General features: G+C 48.4%; 1 protein-coding gene across 2 annotated transcripts in view; it reads left to right on the forward strand.

Annotated features, from left to right (window-relative positions):
* The window catches only part of HLF (HLF transcription factor, PAR bZIP family member), a 56580-nt gene that overhangs the window by 603 nt on the left and 32831 nt on the right, over positions 1–23146 (forward strand). For both annotated transcript variants that reach the window (NM_001139450.1, XM_042255179.1), the window contains 1 exon segment: positions 1683–2018. In NM_001139450.1, coding sequence (NP_001132922.1) covers positions 1683–2018 — 336 coding nt within the window.

Here is a 23146-nt window from a genome sequence, read left to right on the forward strand (position 1 = left end):
CGCGTTGTCCCGGGCTGGGTGCTTCAGACCGGGAGATGGGGGCTGGGGTGGGCTGGAGGAGTGGTCCCTGGGCGGGGTGCCGCGCACAACCCCCGCGCGGCCCCCTTCGCCGCGCACTTTCTTGGTAGGAAGGGAGAGCGGGGCAGGCTCACGTGTAACCGCACCGGAGCCTCCTCTGGCCTGAGCCCTTTCTGGGTAAGTCCCAAACCTTCCCGAGCAACCCTGGCTGGGGCAGGCCCGGAGGGGTCCTGCGTGGAGGCGCCGGATCCAGTTGGTGCCGCCAGGGATTTGTCGTTTGGGCTGGCGGGTTTCCTGCCATAGGTATCCCAGGAGCAAGTGTGAACTGTGAGGTGAGCCTTGCGGCTCAAGAGTGTAAAGTCTTAAAAGATCCTTTGGCCGCTAGCAGCCGGGGCATATTCGCATTTTTCTTTCCTAGGGCAACCTGTTGCATTGCAAGAGCTGAGGGGTTTGGTTCCCAGTCTGCAGAACAGAGCTTCCCTCTTAAATCCCCTTTAAGGAGGGGCACTGGGGAGGAAGGTGCTGCCTGCAGTCTTTTGCATCTGTGGGAGTTTTGAAGTCAGATTCTTGGGAGATGAGACTGTACAGGATTAGAAGGGATGGCATGGAGGCTGTGTTTCTGTGAGGAAGAAAGTCAGAAACCAGATTCCTTAATCACAGATTTCACCTGCACTTAAGGGCTAGTAGACTTGTCCAAATCCAGAGTGCTGGTTAAAGACCTAATGGGGTGAGGGATACTTGCAGGTAGAAAATAGCTGTACATCTCCATCATAGGTGCTCAGAGGAACCACCTTTTCTGGTAACTGTGCTTTTGACAGGTCCCATACATGTATAATTTTTGAGTTCGATCATACCTAAGTGTTTGGGGAAGAGGAGGAAGAAAACACTTTTGTATTTTAAACCACAGCAAAACAAGAAACTCCTTTTGTAAAATACAGTGTACCCCAGTGGCTTTAGAAGCAAACACACGTGGGCTAGGAAGTTCTCAGCTTTCCTCTCTGCAATGTGATACGTTGGTTAAGCTCCCATAGGCCTCAGAGCCTCTATTTCTTCATTGTGAATGCAAGTTGTCACTATTTGCAAGTTTATTATGAGATTTTTTGGGGGGAGAAACATATAAAAGAACCAGGTATGTTAGTAGGTGCTCAGTACATGGTATTGAAGAAGGGCAGAGAGTCCCTGCTTTACCAAAATTAGCATTACTAATGCACTGGCTTTCTAAATCTGAATGACCTCATATTGTCACTGTAATGAATTTCCTGGAAGATAAATCATGTCTAGTTATTGGCTGTTTTCTTAAAAATCACAGCAGTTGTATGTAATTGCAGGTGTTGTTTTCCCAGTGTAGATTTAAATTATTATTTGTCTCCTTAAATAATGCATGGAGGGCTGTGCTGTCTTGTTTATATCCTAGACCAGTCTCTAGCCCTGTCCCGAGGACTAGGGCTTTCTTTCCAAAGTAAATAGGAAGATGTCGAAAAACAGGCAGAGATCCATGTCCTGCCTGAACTTTTAACTCTAGATCCACAAGAAACAGTCGCCAGAGAACAGCCCCGGTATGTGTGGAAAGTAGTTTTGTAGCAGAAGCCAAGGAGGAGTGATAAAAAAAAGTGAGACTTTTTCACCATCTTTTTTAAACTCCAATATTTCCCCTTGTTTTGCAGCATATAGTAAGGATAAAGACAAGGAAAAGAAGCTGGATGATGAGAGTAATAGCCCGACGGTCCCCCAATCAGCGTTCTTGGGGCCCACCTTATGGGACAAAACCCTTCCCTATGACGGAGATACCTTCCAGTTGGAATACATGGACCTGGAGGAGTTTTTGTCGGAAAATGGCATTCCACCCAGCCCGTCTCAGCATGACCACAGCCCCCACCCTCCGGGGCTGCAGCCGACCTCCTCAGCGGCCCCTTCCGTCATGGACCTCAGCAGTCGGGCCTCCGCACCCATTCACCCTGGCATCCCACCCCCAAATTGTGTGCAGAGCCCCATGCGACCAGGTAAACTCCCAGATGGTTCTTCCTTCCCCTGGGGAGGAGGGGAGCAAAGAGGGAGGACAGCTGATGTGAACGTCTTGATCCTCAGGGGTGCATCTGAAAAGAGGAGCCTTGGATTTCAGCCACAGTAGTGGTTGTCCCATTTCAGCCAGCGCATCACCCAGAGAGTCTGCTAAAGGCCGACTCTATGGAACCTACCCCCAGAAATTCTGATGTTTCAGGTCTGGCTGAGGCCTGGAATATGCATTTTTATCCAGCCCCAGTGGGGATTCTAATGCAGCTGATCCAAGGACTGCAGTTTGAGGAATGCCAACCTGTGGTTAATGGTTCAGATAATTTAGGCCTCAACTCACCTCCGTCTCTTTTCCTCCTTCCCCAAGTACACAGATAACAGGACCTTGCTGAATGATTTGGGTGGACTGTCTGTATAATCCTGTGGTTTACCTGTATTCATTGTTTTTTCGGCCTGAAGGGGAACAAGATGTGAGTGAGGGGTGGGGGGCAGGTATCTTTTTCATCCGCTTCATCTTGTGTTGTCAGTTGAGAAACTGAGTCTTAAAGTAGCTCTCACCTTAAGCATGACTTAGCCTTCTTCAGCATCCGATCCTGTCTTTCTCTTCACTATTCCTACCAAATTGTTCCTTTTTTTTTTTTTTCATTTTCATCTGTTCACCGCACGCCACTTTTATCAAAACCTACAAGGCTGGCTTTAAACGGTGTTGAAATATTGCACAAAAATGTTACCTGAAATGACCGGTACTTCAAAACCCACCCGCAAACGCTCAGATGTAAACACAAGTGAGGGCGCTCTGTCTCTGTGTCTTTAGCCCTGTTGTACAAAACGCACAGAAAGAAAAGCCGTTTCATGTGCTCAGGTAACCGGGAACAAAGATGCAGCGCATAAGTCGTCGGGAAGGTCACCGAGCCAGGGGCCTTAGCTGCGGGGAGGCCAGAAAGCAGGACAGTGGGAGACTTGGGCCGGAGATCATTCCCGAACTCTGTGTCCTCGGCTCATGTAGAATTTCTGTGGCACACAGAGCAAGATGAAAATGAAAGGAAGCGGTGCAGAGGAGGAAGAGAATGCCTCTGCCTCAAAATGTTAGTACTGGAGTTAAAGCTCTCCCATCCAGTCTCTCTGTGCGGCCCCTTCTTCAAAACCCACTTTGAATTATAGCTTCCAGGGTGCTGCCTGGAACAGCATGAAATCTTAGCCCCTGCCCCCCGCCAGGGGCCACAGAAGCTTACAGAGACACTCCTTTCATGTGAGCCTGACCCCCTGTTACTTAGGACACACAGGGGCGTTCTCCCAGGAACAGACTACAAAATAAATAATCGTCAGAGCGAGAAGAGAGGCAGGAGGAAGGGCACAGAGGCCCGGTGAGAGGGCTTAGCTGTGCCCCTGCCATCTGCTCACAGCAGTGGGACTTTACAAAGTGCTGCAGGCTTTCTGGGCCTCGGTTTCCCTTTTGTGCAGGAGGGTGTCACTTCTGTTCGATTGGATCATTGTGAAAGTTAGAGAGAATGTGTCGAAGGGGTCAGATGACTAGCACTAGATATTTCTTAATGAGAGCAGTTATGACCATTATTCTGTTCATGTCAGCTTCCATCATTTCTCCCAATGCTTATCTTCTGAAATACCTTCATAGAGTAACTAGGTACAGTGTATACCCCTTTGTTTTGTAGAGAAATGTCAGGAGGTTTTGACCAATAGTTTTTGGCTTGCAGTGTTCTAAGCCTAACGCTTGCACTCAGTTGGCAAGTTATTTCTCAGTCTTCTGTTCATGTATAGGATGTGTGCCATGTTAGAAATATTGCTTTTTTTTTTTTCCTCAAAAAGGCATGCTGATTGTCGGGTCCCCACCCTTAGGTTCCTATTGAAAAATTAAGAATTGGGATGTTGGAGCTTGAAAGTCATTTGAATCAATATTGATCAATGACTTTCAGAAACTTGTGATGCCCTCCTCAGGCTTGCAGTCCATAGCAAAGGACTCCTGCTTTCGGTCGACTGTCATTTTGTTAGGTTGTGGAGTTCAAGATGCTTGGATCAAAGGGCTCACTGGGACCTAGAAATAAGCTCTTCACTTGTATATCTTTTTTCATATGGAAGCACACTTCATAAATAACACTCTTCAGTTCATTTAAACTCAATGATATTCCTGACAAAAAAAGGAAAAGAAGTTAGAGCTCTTCTTGAAATACCCAGTGCAGATAAAATAACACTGCTATTCTTACAGAGGTGATAATGCAAAGTAAATTCTAGGGAATGTGGAATTGATGGATGGTATATCACAGGCAAACCTGAAAAGGGAGAGTGTCCTTCATTTTTCTGTGTAATCACAGCGGTGACCCGAATAGAAATACCAAGTAAACCTTGAGGAAAACAAATCCTGAGAAGGGAAGAGCACAGAGTTAGCGGTGAACATTCTGGGAACTATAGAATCTCAGTCTGGAGCAAGATTTCTCAGCTTTGGCACTGTTACGCTTCAGGTCAGTCTTTGCTGTAGGGGCTACCCTGTGCTTTGTGGGATGTTTAAGGGCCTCCCTGCCCTCTGTTCTGTAGAAGCCAGTAAACCCTCCCCACCCCAACCTGTGTGACCAGTAAAAACGTCTGGGGTTACTGCCAGATGTCCCCAGAGGGCAAAATCACCCCCTCCCTCTCCCTACCCCCAGCCCGCCCCAGAACTACTAATCTCAACTTGCGATTTGAACGGCCACATCTGGGCTTAATTCAGGATCCTGTCACACACATGGATACCTCCTGTAATGCATTATGGCAGAACTTCTGAAGCAGTCAGGAGACCTTAAGTTGAAATATAACAAGAAGACATAACATTAATAAGAGCATAGTTATCCACTTTTAGTTAATAAAACTAAGACATCAGGCTGATCAGGAGATAATTGCAAAGCAATTTCGTTAAATATTTGTTTTCTACTCTCTGCTCAGCATGCATCTTTTGAGTTATGCTTGGTAGCATTGTACCATTAGTGGTACCTGTGTGGCTGAAGGGAAGTGAAAGAGATGATACATTACGCATTTCTAGGTTTACCCCAAGTGTGTCTTGGAATGACAAGGTGAGTGTTCCTGTGAATTCTCTTACTGTTTACTCTGACTGCCCTGCAAGCCCTCTCCTGTTTTATACCCCCATCATTATTCCTCTGTTTACCTCTCTGTTCAAAGAAAGAGTTAAATATCTGAATACAGTTTTCCTTGAAGAAGTAACCCAGGGATCTGCTGAAGCCTCCTCTGGCAGTGGGGGTTATTGCTATGCTTTCTGGGCTGACATCTTAATCAGCAGCAGTGGTGGTTCCCGGATGCTGTAGGCATCGGCAGGGGCTTCTCAGGCATTTGAGGTGCAGCTTCCTGGACATTCCTGAGCCCGCAGGGATGGCAGGAGTTGTCCTGACCACTTCAATGTATGGTTGTCAGATGCTATCAGAGGCGGTGCCCGGGAGTGCTTTCCTGGAGGTATGTGCTGCATACTGGAAAAAAAAGAAGAATCAGTTTGCCCTGAGAATTGAGTGATTGCTTTAAGGACAGCAGTCCCTTTAGGGAAAGTCATCTATAGCAGACAAAGGCAGAGTTATTTTTAAATCATATGCTTGTAAAGCCAGAATTGAAATGTTTCCTCTGGTGGTTTTTCTTTGAATAGCTTGGAGGTGTCCTACCACCGTTAGACCCATATTCAGCTGAGAATTACGAAGCCTCTCTTTCCAGTTCTGAGCACGAACTGGGTTGTGGTGAAGGCTGGTTATGGAGTAAAGTGAGAACCCTTCTGTGTGGGGGGGTGTGGGAAGAGGAGGGTGGGGGGTTGGGGAGACCCCACTGGAGCTTGGCAGGGTGGAATCAGCATTGCGTGTGCTCCATTCTCCTCTTGTAGTGAGGTGCTGATGTGGAAGGGAGGTATTGCCATGGGATCCGAATCGTGATGTCAGGGAGTTCTGTTCTGGGGGCTCTGAGATTACGAGGCGTCCTGCTGAAGCAACAGAGTTCTTTGGGCTTTTCTGACACCGTGAGACGAAGCTTCGATTTCTCCCTGCAGGGAGAGAAGGGCGTGCAGTTCATGTACCTTCCCGTCCCGTGTGCTGGTCACGTCTGCAGGTTGGGAGTGCTCTAAGTTGAGGTGCACTGCGCCCCGCGTGTCTCGGGAGTGCTTTCCGTTCATTGGGATCAAGGAGGCCTTGAGGGGAGAGTGTCAGCTTTGTCCTCGAAGCAGGCAGACGTTTTTTGGTTTCAGTTTCTTGTACGAGTTCATCTTCACCACCACACCCTGCAGAGGACAGGCACACCTTCTGGCAGGAGGTGTTTTTGGACAGGGGTGCACGATGAGGGTGACTAGGTGCTTAAGAGCATCAGCTCTGGGCCCAGGGACTTGGGTTCACAACCTGGATATACGCTGGCGTGCTGTGTAACTTTGGGTCCATTTCTGGACCTCTTTAAGCCTTGGTTTTCCCAGCGGGAGATGGACACTGGACATAGTCCCCCTCCCACCGGGTGTTAGCGGGCTGTGTGACACACGCCTCCGCAAGCTGGGAGCTGGAGGGATGTCGTGGCTTGCCAGCAGGGAAAGGAACGGCCTGTTCCCAACCCTGTTCTCCATTGAGGGATTTGTTTCATCTAGCACCCTTCCCTTTGCAAAACTAGGGCGTGGGGTGCTTTGTGGTCCGCCCCCTAGCGGGCCCTGTACCCTGGAGGCTGCCTGACTTTTTGGCCTCATTCTGGATTAGAACGAGCCACTTCCCTGATGTTACTCCAGCAGTTTCTGGGTTCTCACCTCATGTCCTCCAGTGTAGACACAGCCGCTTGCTGGGTGCCCAGCCCCCAGCTCCCTTCCACGTGAGCCTGGGCGACCCTGGCTGCCTGCCCGCGCGCTCTGTGTGCCCCGGGCACGTGGCTGTGCCCTGCGGAGCTCGCCCGGCCCTGGGTGGCGAGCTGGCCGCCTGCCACCCCCCCGCCCCCACTCTCGCTTCCCTTCCCAGGCACGCCGCTATGAGTGCAGCCAGCGATCGTAATCCTGACCCTGGCACGAGAAGGCCGAGCTCTGGAGGGCCGTTCCCATGCCAGGGAAGCCTGCTCTGCCCCACGTCCTAGCCAGACCCCAAGTGCCCAGCTGCCCAGAGGCGCTGTCTTCTTTGTGCCACTGCGGTGGGCAGGCTTCCTGCAGGCCGACTCCTGCCAAGGAGCTTGGCAGAGGCTTTGCAGTTCAGCCGGTGTCTACCAGACGAGAAAAATAGCAGTGTAAAGACAGAACTAGGTAGAGCAGAACAGGGTGGGGAGGTGGGAAGGAGGGGGCCGCGATAACATCCTGGTGCGGAGAGCCAGAGGGTGAGAGACAACAGTGATTTATTGGGTTTCGCAGAAGCCTCCCCGCCAACCAGCGCTAATCACTTGTACCCAGGAATCATTTTTTATGTCTCAGCAGTGAAGATGGAGGGAAGCGAGAGGGTGGCAGGGGAAGCATTAAGATGGAAAAAGCTTTGGAAAAGAATAAACGAGAGAGGGACGGGGAGGCGCAGGGCCTGCATCTGGTCCTGCAGTGGGAAGGGCCAAGAATATCGGTGCCAGGTCATATCCCACTTTATTATACTGCTTGGTGTTCCCCTAGCACGTGTCTTAACCTGAAACCACTCAACCACTGTTTTGGAATAAACTGAAATGTGTTTCCGACCTAGGTGCTTGCTAGCTCACCATTCAGATGTCCATCAGGGGGACCTGTGTTTGGTACGCGGGTCATCCAAGCAGCGTGTCACTCTTGTAGGGCACAGGATCCCACAAACAGACACACCTGGTGTAAATCCCATCCCTGCCCATGCTCTTGGAGACGTCCTTTAAATGGTGTGAGCTTTGCATTTCCCATCTGGAACTTCGGAGAAATCCCTGGACCTGCCTTCTAGGCTATTGAAGGATTGCTGAGGAATGCTTGGCACGGTGATGAGCCCGCAGCAAGTGCCCAGTCCCAGCTGCTCTGAGGGCTTCCTCCTTCCCGTCTGGTCTCATCTCTCATAGGAGGACCTCATCTCTCGCTGGGTTCCTGGGGAGTCTCCACACTTCTCCCGTCCTGGCCAGTTAAGGCCTCTGGAATTGGCGTTTCTCCTTTGCTTCTCTGCCGAGTCTTGCTCACCCCCTTCTTCACCTCTGAGTTTTAATTAACCTTGGATCGCTAACTGTAACCTTTATTCAGTCCTCCTTGCTCATGAGACTTAAAAAAAAAATCAGACAAGCAAAATGTAGCCCAAAGAAGTTCTTGAGTAGAAGATTTCTCCGTGACATATATGGCTAGTAAATCAATCAGTCAATCAGTTGATGTTACTATTGTGAATTTTTACTAATAGGCAAGAATCCCACTTGAAGGAAATACAGTGAACTCAGGGGTAAATAAACCATACAGGCATGTTAGGGAGCTGGGAAAGGAGGAAAGTCTAGTCCATCCTCCTGCTTACCGGCAGGACTTTGCAAAAGCACTCCAGAGTAATTCCTCCTCCCCCCACAGAGGTCCTTTAATGGAGAAATCTTGACTCTTTCCACACATTTATCTTCTTATCTGCAGAGTAACATCTTTGTTGGGTTGATGTGAGGTTTCTGATGTCCATGAAGGCCAGCATGGCACCTCCCATAGTAAGCCAGCCCTGACCCCATCCGTCCCATCACTTTCTTCTTGTTAACAGTGGGAAGATGCGGAGGCAACAGAGGAAGCCGTCAGAGCTGGGGGCACGTGGGTGATCCCCAGCAATAGCATCAGCTGTGGGTTTGTGCTTCCCCCTGGGGAAGACAGACAAGGGTATGATCGGGCTGCTGGTCTCAAGGGGATGGGAGTTCAGTAGGGGAGATGGAGCATTTAGGTAAAATGATGAATGACAGAACAAGCTAGCGTGTTCCAGGCTAAAGGATGAGTCCACGGAGGCCTCCAGTATCTACTGAAAGACAAGGGTGAAAGAGTCAGCCCGAAAATGAGTAAAACCCCTGAAAATTAATGCGGGGGCAGCGCTGTCAGTCAGGGCTGCCAGGTCTCGGGGAAGCAGCCGCTGCCTGGGGCGGGATGGCGTGGGGGTGATGCTTCTTGGGGGGGTCAGGCCTTCCTGGGTCTCGTGCGTGACGGAGGAGCCGGGGTGGACAGCAGCAATGGTGTGGTGGAGCATGGAGGTGGGAACGCCCGTGGGTGTCCGGGGAGCAGAGTGTCGATCCAGTTCAGCTGGTGCAGAAAACTCACATGAAGGAGGCAGGAGCGTGAGTCTGCAGAGGCAGGTGCCAGCCAGGCTGGCAGCTTCATGAACGCCAGGCTCCTGAGCTTGAACTTGGTCCAGGCGGCAGTGGGGAGCCATTGAAGGTTTCTGAGCAGGGAAGCGGCATGTGGATGTTTCCGCTTGGGTTCAAGGTTGGATTTGAAACATTTTTAGATCCTTCACAACAGTTTCCTCTGGCAAACCGGGACTTCCTTATTTTTGTTGTTTGGAAAATAAACACTCTTCCTTGAACATCAAACAGCTTTTCAAAACACGATGTTCTAATGATCTAGAGAAAGTAATTCAAAAACACAGGGTTTAAGTTTCACTTATAAAGCCTATAATTTTGGTGATTGGGGGAAACCCTCTTTGGCAAGAAAAGAGTTTGAGGGATGTGAACGGTTCAGAATTTAAAAGTCCAAAAGCGGGCCTGATCTCACAGAAGCAGAAAGATAGAGTTTACCCAATCTATTAACATTCGTGACTTTAAAATGCCTCTATATTATAAAGCTGACTGGGTTTGCAAACAAATATGTTAAACGTCTTTCTTTGAGTGTAGGTTTTTGTTTGTGCCTTTTTGTGTGTGTATATATGATTGTGAGAGAGAGAGGGAGGGAAGGCTCCAGTGATAGAAATTTTAATCCTTGATTATAAGGATTACCTGCAGCAGTAATATCAGGCTAAAACACTTAGGCGAGTGTTTGGCCAGCTTAGTAATTTTACTCCTGAGAGACAAAGGAATCCTTATTAGAGTTGTGTATTCTTGAGTCCTGACCTTGTGTTTGTGGCTCCCTTCTTCCCTGAAAACCGGAATTAATTGCATGTCATGTAGAGATCGGGTGGCTGGGGGTGGGGTGGGGGTTGTGCTGAATTGCTGCTGGAGGAAAAGGACTTTGTGGGAGCAGACAGGCTCTGGGGGAGGGAAGGGGGCTGCTGAGCGGCACCTGCTTGAAGTAGCTCGCTCAGGTACCCCTGAAGTGTTCTCAGATTAAGCCAAGATTACAGAAAGCAGGAGCAGTTGCCATAACCCAAATCAGTTCACTTAAGGGAAAAAAAAACCAACAGTCAATGTGTGCAATTTCACCTCCAGCTATGTACAGTAGACAATTGCAGGAGTGTTGGCAGAATCAAGCATCTGTTGGGGAAAAACTATACAGTACTTGTTTCTGTTAAATTGGCTTCTGGTGGATACACACTCCATGACTTACTATGAAAAGTCCAAAAATGTTTTCCTTCCTTTCTGACTTTAACAAGTATTGTCACTGTCTCAAGTTCCTAACCATTCAGCTCATGATGGGAATCCAGTCTGTCCTGAAAAATGGCAGTTCCGTTGTCAGACAGATCTCCTAAAAGCTTTGTTTTTAGAAGTTTAATCTAGGATTTTTTTTTCATTAATGATTTTTGGAAGAATGCTTTGGAATTTGGGGTCTTGTAATAAGAGATAGCTTGTGGCTAATTAAGCCCCTTTCTGTCTCAGATCTTGCCCGGGAGATCCTAGATTCCTAAAAACAATGAGCGCACGCTGCTGCAGAAAGATGCTCCAGGGAGCTGCAACATTAAATCATCTGTGACAAAATGTTCTCTTAGACAGTGGGATTGCATAAATGGATCAGCAGAAATAAGCGCCTTGGCAGAAGCTTCTTGAGTGGGAAACAGCAGTGCTTTCTTCTGTAACTGGCTCTGGGTAACAGTCTGCTGGGAGGTCCTTGCTGGGGAACCCACGCATGGGCCGTGGAGTAGAGAGGGAAAGCTTCACTGCCGCTCTGTAAGTGTTTTCACACTTAATGGAAAGAGTTAAGTGAGACTGGCCATTCAGGCCAGTAATGCCTCCTGAATTGAATGAGCAGAGCGAAGGTTTGTTTGGGGAGGGATGCCACCAGGCCCTGGCCAATGGGAATCGAGGCTGTAAACCAGATGAACAAGACCATCTAGACAGGCAGTAATTAGATTACCCAGAACAGATACTTCAATACCCCAAGACAGGAAGAGGTCTTCTAAGGAGAGTGGCAGAGAGTCAAACTCTGTCTGCCCAAAGGATCGATCAGAAGACTTGGTTCACTTTAGAATGGATTTATTGTGCTATGGGCTTAGTTAGAATCACGGAAGGAGATTATGGAGGCTTTTACTAGAGAGAACTTTTAAAATAGGATGGAGATCTCATATCCAGTTTGAATAACATTGCTTTTAGAGGCCAAATGCCACTGAAAGATTTATGGAAGAAAGAATAAATAATATAAAATGTAAAGATAGAAATAAAGCCTTGATAGAGTTTCTGAGGATAGGAAAAGGAAAATTTGTAGAACTGACTTCATAGGAATTTGGTAGAATTCATTTCATCACGATTGATTTCTTTTTATTAATATGCTTTCCGGGGGAGTTGTGGGTTTTTTTCTGTCATAGAATCCAAAGTATGTTTATCTCAAATGACCAGTATCACCTGAATGATTTTTAAAATGATATTTATATTCAGGTCAAAAATATGTTTAGCATTGTAAATGAAATTAACCCAGACATATCAGGTCTCTTAGTGATATTTAGTTATTGGATTCCTTAGACACTTAAAGGTAAAAGACAGGAAGTTTCAGTATTATAAAAATTAAGTGTAAAGAAGCAATTTGCGTTTACTTACATTCAACTTATTTCTCTTTTTACCCTCAAGCTCACTTGGCAGTGACATGGCATTGATTCACATTTTGTGATCATTTGATCTTGCATTGATCAAACTGAAACCTGTATCTTTGTATTTTTTGTAAAGATACTACCAAACACATTAATTATGCAAATAGAATTTTAGAAGGCACATTGAACTTATTTGAGTATTAAACAGGCTTTAAAGGCCTTCTCTGTGTCTATACACTGACGCTCTTAACCACAGCGTGTATCAGCCAGGAGTAAAGGAATTTCTTTCATTCAGCTGCGTCAGTACTTCAGATTAGTGTGACCACCAAGCTGTGGGAGTTTGTCTCTGTCTGCCCTCCCCCACCTTGTCCCCATCTACTAAAGTTTCATCTTTGTAAGCTTACGTTTTCATATAAGTGCATGGAACCAAAAGAGCATTTTTGTTCGTTTTCATCCCATCGGAGAGGATGTCATGCAAGGGTGGTGTTTTCCCTGAGGACTTTTCTCATGAACTCATCAGCTGCTGGAGCAGACCCCTCTCCTTCTTCCCTTCCCCTCACTGATGGGCAGCACCGTGTGGTTACAATTTCTGTCTTGGTTTAGATCTTAGAGCCAAGTGGACCCGCTCTCTAGCTCTTCTGCCTTTGTTTTCTCCTCCGTAAGTGGGGATGGCCAATACCCGCTTCAGCTTCAGCGGATTCCTGGAGGAGTAAACGAGGTGCTCTGTGGAAACAGTGGTCAGTCTGACTGGTAGCTGTCACCGCTTTCATTTGCTCTACAGTGACGGGTTTTCCCTTTTCCTCCTTCCATCGTCATCTGTGGACACTTACACGGGAGCAGGTTTGGTGCTGCAGCAATCACGGCCAGCAGCGATTGCTGCAGCCACGCTCTCTGCCTCTTGTAGGGAGAAAAGGGTGATGGAGAGGCCGCGCTGGGGGCATCCTCTGTACTGACCTCCGTGAGCACATATCCAGCCCCCGCACCCCGAGAGCCCTGATTGTGGCTGTCACAGCACATGCTGTCTTCCTCGGGCAGCGCTGTGTCTTCCGTCTCCACCCCCCTTTGCCATCCTCTGACTCTGTGCCTGGGAGACCTGGAGAGACTAACGGGGGAAATGGGACAATTCACTTCTCTTCGTGCTCTCAAGCTTTTCCAGTGTGCTACAGGGTTGGGGACTGGGCTGCTGCTGCTTCTTTCTGGTGACGCCTTTGGGTCATGGACTGGAAGACTGGCCGTGGCCCCGCTGTGGGCAGCGGGGTGCGGAGCAGAGGACGTGGGACCGTGGGCTTCCATGGTAAAAACCCCCAGCTTTCTGCTCCCCTGGTGCACATCTTGCAAACATTTTCTTAGCCTTCCCTGCAAGATAAAAACATGGCAGAGAGTGCCTCCAAAGAGGGCAGATAGAGCCTTCTGTCAGAGTAGAATGGAAACCAAGGAAACAGAACTAAATGATTTGGAAGAAATGTGTGAAAATAGTTCTTACACAAAGCGGGGAACTAGAAGTCGATTAATTTAAGACTCAGGATTAACCTGATATGACCGTCTTTCAGCCGGATTAGAGATCGGGCCGTCGTGGCATGGGTCTTCATACAGTACAGAGTGCAGGGTACACATCAGTGTGGCAGGATGAGCCTTTTCAAGGTACAACAGTCCTGTCTTAAGGATGGCAAAGTACATCAGCATCAAACTAGGCAAGACTTCCCCCTTAGGAGGGGAGTTTGATTTCAGGGAAAGCTCCCTCAGCCTGATTTCACATCCAATCACACACCTCCGAGCTTTTATAAAAGACTAGACACCATGCTCCTAAGTTTAAATGAACTAAACGCTATGAAATCATGGCCATACTCATTACGTGTTCAGGCCAGGATGGCGCTGAGCATTTAGTGTAGGGGGTTGCAGGAAATCAAGTCACGTTAGAAATGAAACTGGTTTCTGGAATTTACTCTGCTCCCAGGAGCATTGACTCTTGTGGATCCATTGCCAAAGCACGTTTTCTCTTTCCTTCATCCATCTTTCCATTCTGATTACAAGCTGCTTAGAAATAAATGTAGGCCTATCTCACTAGCCCAAAACGGTGGAGATCAGGATTAAGTAATTTTAAGGCAGAAATAACAAGCTTTGATTAAGACTTTCAGAAAAACACGGTCCTAATAGCATCTGCACATTCCTTTTGGATCCTTCAGACACTAAACTAAATGGGAGGCCGAGAAGCCGTGACACCCTGGGCGGATCACTTAAACTCTGAGCCCTGTTTTCTCATCTGGAACATTACAGTCTTATTTCATAGGAATGCTGTGAGGGTTAAATGACATTAAATGGGCTAGTTGGTGAACAGATCTGGAGAGCTGTCCCTCAGTAAGTGTTAACTCAGAGTGAGAATCTGGTATTTAAACGCCACTTTGAGGCTCACTGTTAGATTTCTGAGTTGCTAGGCTGAGTCTTTGCAAGCTTCCTGATGCTTCTTTAGATACACTAAAAAATCTAGTGTCTAGTCTCAGCTGTTGCAAGACCACCCTCTCTTGGTTTATCAGCCTCTCTTGGTTTCACCTCTTCATTTGTAAGATGGGAATAATCTGTTTTTCTAACTTACAAATAATATAAGATAGCCAATTAGAAAACTGACCAAATTAAATTCAAATCAAAGTATAAGTTCTGCGAGTGTTATTGTTTCCCTTGGGTTTTAAGTGGCAAAGGGGAAAATCAGTCAGTTCAGTTCAGTCGCTCACTCATGTCTGACTCTGCGACCCCATGAATTGCAGCACGCCAGGCCTCCCTGTCCATCACCAACTCCCAGAGTTCATTCAGACTCATGTCCATCAAGTCGGTGATGCCATCCAGCCATCTCATCCTCTGTCGTCCCCTTCTCCTCCTGCCCCTAATCCCTCCCAGCATCAGAGTCTTTCCCAATGAGTCAACTCTTCGCATGAGGTAGCCAAAGTACTAGTTTCAGCTTTAGCATCATTCCTTCCAAAGAACACCCAGGGCTGATCTCCTTTAGAATGGACCAGTTGGATCTCCTTGCAGTCCAAAGGACTCTCAAGAGTCTTCTCCAACACAACAGTTGAAAAGCATCAATTCTTCAGTGCTCAGCTTTCTTCACAGTCCAACTCTCACATCCATACATGACCACTGGAAAACCATAGCCTTGACTAGACGGACCTTTGTTGGCAAAGTAATGTCTCTGCTTTTTAATATGCTATCTAGGTTGGTCATAACTTTCCTTCCAAGGAGTAAGTGTCTTTTATACACAGCAATAATTGCAGGGCAGGCCATTTACAAAACACTGAGTTTGGAATCAGCTAATCTAGATTCTGGCTTCCCAGGTGGCGCTCGTGGTAAAGAAGCCGCTTGCCAATGCAAGAGACATAAGAGACACAGGTTCAGTCCCTGAGTTGGGAAGATCCCCTGGAGAAGGGCACGGTGACCCGCTCTAGAATTCTTGCCTGGAGAACCCCATGAACAGAGGAGCCTGGCAGGCTACAGTCCATGGGGTTGCAGAGAGTCAGACAGGACTGAGCCGGTTTGCACACACACACTCGCAATCCAGGCTCCGGGCCTGGTCTGCACCGATGGACAGGTCACTGAATCTCTGAAGGCCTCAGTTTTCTTATCTATCAAACACAGGTGCTATTTTAAGCTCCATGACCCTGTATTATAAAGTCATTATGAACTAAAAGACTAATATTCAACTTTTGTTGCAAAAAAATGTAAATTTTCTTGGGGTGATGGTACCACTCCTAAGCTGGTCAGTAGGTTGAGAGTCTGATGTTCTGCCACTCATAAAGGATGACAGTGTTCGAAAAGTAAAACTGAAAAGCAAAAGATATTTGACACCATTGGGGCTGGGGGCGGGGGTGGGGGGAGAGGGCGAGGCAGCAGCATTAAACTCGTTACTTCCTAAAACTTGGTCTTTATCCAGTTCTGAATGGGAACTACTGACTTCTCTCTGGTGTTCAGCATTCCAGAATAATCCTGAAAGCAAGTTTTCTGGCTGAAATCACTGCTCCAAGGGTTAGTTTTTTTTTTTTTTTTTAAGTGGTGTATGAAACACCAGAGAATTTTTTAAAAAGAGAAGCAGGAAAACCCCAAGGCCCACAGCTAGCTCTGATGGAACTTCTCTGGAGGGCCGTGGCCTGCGGTGCCCTGGCCTGCCCATCTGGGTGGCCGGGTTTTGGTTTGAAGGAACTTCCCATGCAGCCGTTTTCACCCCAGCCGCTTCTGATGGATTAGGAGATGCCTGGAATGTCTTAAAAGACTGAAGCTTGGTCTGGGCTCAGTGGAAAGAGCTCTGTGATGGATTAGGGATGTCTGCCCTGAGCGCAGGTAGGACCTTACTTGTGCCGGGTCTTTGCTGCCCCGACTGAGCCAATTGGGAGGATCGTTCAGGACTTGTCCCTCCAGTGGGAAGAAGGTTAAGGACTCAGGCCAGTGCTGTTCCTGGTGTCCTGGGAAAGTGCTTATCCAAGTCCCTGGCAGGTACTGTTCCACTCTCAGCAGGAGTCTTCCTCCGGTTAGTGTCGCAGGATGGAAGAAGGGAAATCTGTTGATTCTGTACCATGGTCACAGGACCGGTGTTGAGCGTGGAAGGAAGCTGTCATTCCAGCGGTCGCCATCAGATTCCCGTGGAAACTTTGGCCGACCAGAGCGCTCGCCGCCCTGCAGGGGCAGCCGCGTACCGCGGGCCGCAGTGGCGGAAACCCAGCCCTCGGAAGGACCAGGAGGCTGGGCCCTCGGGATGCTGCACACTGTGATTCTTGACGTTTAAAACAGAATTTCTGTTACTTGAAGGAGCAGTGGAGAATTTACCAACCTGTGTAGGTTTGAGGATGACCCTCAGGTATCCATATTAGCAGTTCTGAAGTTTACTTCTCTTGCCTTCAGAATGTGCTGGATGTTTTTGTCTCTTGATATGCTTTCCTAGAGATGTTTAAACTCTTCAGATTTTCCTTTTTGTAAAGCACACTCAGGTGGAGAGTAGAGTGGTTTTTGCAGCTCCCCCAGTGTGCTTCCCCCAGCCAAATGTCTTGGAGGCCTCCTAACTTCCTAGCTTTAAATCCATTAGCCACACTGGTCCTGCTTGTGTGTGTGTGCTAAGTCACTTCAGTTCAGTTCAGTTCAGTCGCTCAGTCGTGTCCAACTCTTTGCGACCCTATGAATCGCAGCACGCCAGGCCTCCCTGTCCATCACCAACTCCCGGAGTTCATTCAGACTCACGTCCATCGAGTCAGTGATGCCATCCAGCCATCTCATCCTCTGACGTCCTCTTCTCCTCCTGCCCCCATCCCTCCCAGCATCAGAGTCTTTTCCAGTGAGTCAACTCTTCGCATGAGGTGGCCAAAGTACTGGAGTTTCAGCTTCAGCATCATTCCTTCCAAAGAAATCCCAGGACTGATCTCCTTCAGAATGGACTGGTTGGATCTCCCTACAGTCCAAGGGACTCTCAAGAGTCTTCTCCAACACCACAGTTCAAAAGCATCAATTCTTCAGCGCTCAGCTTTCTTCACAGTCCAACTCTCACATCCTTACATGACCAGTGGAAAAACCATAGCTTTGACTAGATGGACATTTGTTGGCAAAGTAATATCTCTGCTTTTGAATATGCTATCTAGGTTGGTCATAACTTTTCTTCCAAGGAGTAAGCGTCTTTTAATTTCATGGCTGCAGTCACCATCTGCAGTGATTTAGGAGCCCCCAAAAATAAAGTCTGACACTATTTCCACTGTTTCCCTATCTATTTCCCATGAAGTGATGGGGCCAGATGCCATGATCTTCGTTTTCTGAATGTTGAGCTTTAAGTCAACTTTTTCACTCTCCTCTTTCACTTTCATCAAGAGGCTTTTTAGTTCCTCTTCACTTTCTGCCATAAGGGTGGTGTCATCTGCATATCTGAGGTTATTGATATTTCTCCCGGCAATCTTGATTCCAGCTTGTGCTTCTTCCAGCCCAGCGTTTCTCATGATGTACTCTGCATAGAAGTTAAATAAGCAGGGTGACAATATACAGCCTTGACGTCCTCCTTTTCCTATTTGGAACCAGTCTGTTGTTCCATGTCCAGTTCTAACTGTTGCTTCCTGACCTGCATATAGGTTTCTCAAGAGGCAGGTCAGGTGATCTGTATTCCCATCTCTTTCAGAGTTTTCCACAGTTTATTGTGATCCACACAGTCAAAGGTTTTGGCATAGTCAATAAAGGAGAAATAGCTGTTTTTCTGGAACCCTCTTGCTTTTTCCAAGATCCAGTGGATGTTGGCAATTTGACCTCTGGTTCCTCTGCCTTTTCTAAAACCAGCTTGAAGATCTGGAAGTTCATAGTTCACATATTGTTGAAGCCTGGCTTGGAGAATTTTGAGCATCACTTTACTAGCATGTGAGATGAGTGCAATTGTGCGGTAGTTTGAGCATTCTTTGGTATTGCCTTTCTTTGGGACTGGAATGAAAACTGACCTTTTCCAGTCCTGTGGCCACTGCTGAGTTTTCCAAATTTGCTGGCATATTGAGTGCAGCACTTTCACAGCATCATCTTTCAGGATTTGAAAGAGCTCAACTGGAATTCCACCACCTCCGCTAGCTTTGTTCGTAGTGATGCTTTCTAAGGCCCACTTGACTTCACATTCCAGGATGTCTGGCTCTAGATGAGTGCTCACACCATCGTGATTATCTTGGTCATGAAGATCTTTTTGTACAGTTCTTCTGTGTATTCTTGCCACCTCTTTTTAATATCTTCTGCTTCTGTTAGGTCCATACCATTTCTGTCCTTTATCGAGCCCATCTTTGCATGAAATGTTCCCTTGATGTCTCTAATTTTCTTGAAGAGATCTCTAGTTTTCCCCCATTCTGTTGTTTTCCTCTATTTCTTTGCATTGATCGCTGAGGAAGGCTTTCTTCAGTTGTGTCCAACTCTTTGTGACCCTATGTAGCCCACCAGGCTCCTCTGTCTATGGGATTCTCCAGGCAAGAATACTGGAGTGGGTGGCCATGCCCTCCTCCAGGGGACCTTCCCTACCTGGGGATCAAACCTGCGTCTCTTGTGTCTCCTGCATTGGCAGGCAGGTTCTTACCACTAGCACCACCTGGGACCACAGGCTGGACCACCTCAACCACACTGAAGGATTAATAATAACTGCAACTTATTGAGCACTTACTGGGCGGTCCCAGGAGTCAGGGTCGCTGTGTAACAAGGGTCAGTTGCAGGAGTGAATGGGGCCGTGCATGAAGTGGGCTCAAGGTTGAACATTGTCTTTGGAGAAGCAACAGGTTCACTGAACGTGGACCTCCGCTACTGTGGTTTCCTGCTGTTTCTAGTGACTGCACTTGGGCTGTGCATACGATTAACTTTCAATTATCCTGAGGCCGATTAACCAGTGTGCAGATTAACCAAGGTGAAGGCTCACCTGGGCCTGGGAGGTGCTCATCAATTCAGCTGCCCCACAATTAGCTGGTTCTGGTTGACTGCATACCCCGTGGTCCAGGAGCCTGAGGGCTGGGCTGCTGCAGGGCAGGAGAGCTAAGTGCCAGTGTCTTCTAGGACCTTCCACTCCTTTCAACCAGAGGAGCCCACAGGCCTGGCAAGTCCTGCAACCTCCAGCACATCCCCTGAGACGTTCGGAAACTCCTGGGGCCCAGGGCTCTGCCTGTGCTCCCTGTAGCTTCCAAGTTGGGGAGATCAGTACCTTTGACACAGTACCTTTGACAGTCCTGGAGAGGAAGTCATCTAGGGTGTTGAAAGAGGCTCAGCAAGCAGGGGCCCTAATCCCCGCTTTCCTCCCTGTGAATCCCCACCCATGGCGCCCCCAAATGTGGGTTTGCAGGTTTGAGTCTGTGGGCAGTGGCTACCTCCTGTGGTCAAAGGAGGCTGAGGCCACAGTGGCAGCGAGGCAGGAGTGGCCCACAGAAGCAAGGCATGTGCCAGCCTGGAGCATACACAGTCTAACCCCAGAGCCAACCTCCTGCCACCCTGGGAGGGATCTCGGCTGTGGGGGAGGAGCCTCGAGTCCAGGGTAAACTCCACATCTTGAGAAAGTGCCCATGAACTTTGGTCTCTGGCCCGTCAAGGAGGAGCAAGCCTTTGCTCAGGACGTGCTCGCTGCGCCTCCGTGGATTATCTGATGTTTAAGCAGCTTTCGCGCAAGCGCCTGGCACGACCTTTCACCTCTGACTCGGGGCTCATCCCACACCTGCCCAGCCTGGCCGCCCTGGACGGTGCAGTCGAGGTTGCCGACCGCTGCAGCCCTCCTCAGCCTGGGCCGTGGGTTTCCTCGGGTCCTTCCCTTTGGCTCACGTTTTCCCAGGGCTGCCTGTGTGTACAGTCTAGATATCACATTTTATTAACACAAAGAAATCTGCTCTGGCTGCCTGGCTATCGCAGTCACATGGAGAGGAATGTGCTGCTTCGCTTCGCCAGCCCGCAGCTCTGTGCAGAATCCAGCCGCGGGCTAGGCACCGCGCCAAGCTTACATTTCACTTTGGAACACACTTTCGCATCACTCCTTGGCAGAACATCCACGGCGGCGTCTATTTGGGGAGTGAGTTAGAGAAGTGTTATTTCCCTCTTATGAGTGTCGAGAGATAGGACCTTTAAAGCATGTTGGACTGGTCCCCGTCCCTGTTGTCTTCAGGGGGTCCAGGTAATATGGTGACCCAGCGAAGCATGGCAGCGGTGGGTGGGAGAGGCCCCCTCCTAGGTTCCCCTGTTTCCTAAGTCAGTAAACATAGCCAGGACAGAGAAACTCAGGCCAAGGTAATAACATCAAAACCAAAGTCCTGGAACTCTTGAAACCAATGACCCTCCCAGATAAAACAACTTTGTTGTCTAAATCTTCCTTTCCAAAGATCTAAGATTTTTCAAATGCTGGTCCAAGGCCAGCCATTGAAAGAAAGAGCTTCAGCAAGCCTCCTGGAATGGCAAACGCTGTTAAAATAAACAAACGAACCTCTTCCATTCAGTTTTCCCTTACTGGTCTATTTTTATTCTGTACCCCCCCCCCCCGCCCCCCGCCCCAATCCTTGGTACTTAACATTTTGTAATCCCCTCCCTTCTGCATCCCTCCTCCCATCCTCACCTCACTTTTCTCGGGACTAAGCTCATTGTTTGGCCTTCAGTAACACATCTAATTTCAAAAACAGGAGTTGGAGGAAAGGGGTGGTGTAACCCCCTCTTTTTCGTGTTGGCTCATATACTGTTCTTACAGGTGGATACCTAAGCCTGACTCGGGTTTGAAAAGAACTGGAATTTTAAACCCTGATTAGGAAAGATCAGAATGGTTAGAACACAGAGATTCATTGGAATCATACTGACCTCTCTTTTCTCAATGAAATCGACCCCTCTTGAAACAAACAAACAAAAAATTGAAAATAAACTCTTTTTTTCCACATTGTGCCAGCCCATACATCCTTTGGGGATTTCCCAAGTGCCAAGTCTTATTCTGATCCTAGTGTTGATGACCTTGGACTGTTGCTTTTGCTGTAAGTCCCATCTAGCCAAACAGCAACTAATAAAGATTTAAAGAAACTTTTTCGTCCACAAGATGCATACGGCAGCTGCTGCTTCATTGAACAGGACGCCACGGAACCCCTCCCCCCATGAGAAGGGTGCCCAGAAACTCGGGGACCAGGATGCAGGCTCTCCTGCCAGGCATCTGGAGAAGTTTCTCCTTACTCTGCAGAAGGGAGGGGGCAGAAACCCATGCCACCTGTCTCCAAAACCTGAAGGTAATTAGCTTTAAAAATAATGCCAAGTTCTCATGGTGATGGCAGAGGCCTCGGAGCAGTGGGGGGTGGAAAGAGGGCTACTTCAGAGAGTAAAACTGTTGCAATCACATTAGTCATTTCAGGTGAGGTCAGACAAGGTTATTGGAGAGATGAAAGTTGCCCTGCAGTTTCAAAGAGATCTCCTGAAAGCATTGAGAAATGGTTGAAGTTCAGAATCTTTGTTCCCCTTCCCCTTATAAGCAAGACAGGTTTTTTTTTTATTTTTTTGTCTCTTTTTCCTTTTTGATGGGCAGAAGCTCTGGTGGACAACAGGGATGGTCTGATCTGCAGTCTGGCAGGTGTGTTGTGTGGGTCACCTGCTTTCTACGTTGGCCACGGTGAATGTGTAAGCTCTTGGCTTGCTGCCATCTGCCACCCAGCAAGATGGCACCTCGAGGCAGCTACCCTCTGCCCTCGCTTGGACGAGGGTTCAGGGAATGTAACTTCGTGATATACTTAACTGATGCAACGGACACTGCTTTTCTGACTGCTTTGAATGGCAGGACACTTACCACTCAGAACTGACTGTGTTGAGACTTTGAAAATTGGTAGATTAAGGGGCTAGGCCTGAGTTTGACCTATTCTCGTGCCAGTCCTGTGGGTACCTCAGTCCCGTGAGGGTTTTGCATAAAACAGGTGGCGGTGTGTTGAACCCCGTGTTCCGCAGAGCACTTGTGTGGACTCTACCCCTGCTCGTGGGTGTCTCAGAGACAGGGATTAGGCGTTTCTCTCAGGCACCGAAGCCCATGCTTCGCCCGTAGTCGGCGTACTTGCTTCCCTAGTCAGCACTTGTTGAATGGTTGAGATCGTAAAGACATTACTTTCACCGTAAACGGTTTTCCAGGAGCACCTGTGCTCACTTCAGTATCTTCGGTGATGCTGGCAGAATTCGGTTCAAAATGGCGAGTCTGTACGGAAGGTCCGGGGGATGTGATGAGCTCCTTTAGGGCAGGGCTGAGTCAGGGTGGTCTTGGAGGAGGAGCCGTGTGTACAGACCCCTGTGGACGGTGATGGGGTCAGGGCTCACCTCAGGGCTCCAGTGAGCTGCTCTTTGGGCTGTTTTCTGATAGGCTGTTGAATAGCCAAGGATGAGAGATTACAAACAAAGGTGGGTACTCAGCCCTGACTTTCCATGCCCAAGTGGCAAGCCAGCAACTCCAGCCTGTACTGTGTCCCCAGATCACCTGTAAGAGTCGTGAAACTCATCTAACAGGTACTTAACTGGAGTTTTAACTGGGCAAGTAGGAAGTCCCATGTTGGGTTGGGGGAAGGGAGGAATGGAGAGGAATGCCAGTTTTTTTGAAAAACACTAACTTATAGTTCTTCGGTTAGCAGATGCAGAGGCCTCTCAGTGACACGTTAGGATGTAACTCCCTTGAGCATACGGTTTGTTGGTTTGAGGAAGGGTGCTCTGTCCTCACCAGCCAGTGGCTGGGGCCTCTGAGATAGACAGGGCCCTGCTGGAGGGAGAGGGGCTTCAGGAGCCGACCCTGTGCTGAGGATGGGCTGGGGGCCGGAGCTGCCCTTCTGGCCCTCTGCCCCCCGCCA

This window comes from Ovis aries, chromosome 11 (genome assembly GCF_016772045.2).
Source record: "Ovis aries strain OAR_USU_Benz2616 breed Rambouillet chromosome 11, ARS-UI_Ramb_v3.0, whole genome shotgun sequence".
Classification (NCBI taxonomy): domain Eukaryota; kingdom Metazoa; phylum Chordata; class Mammalia; order Artiodactyla; family Bovidae; genus Ovis; species Ovis aries.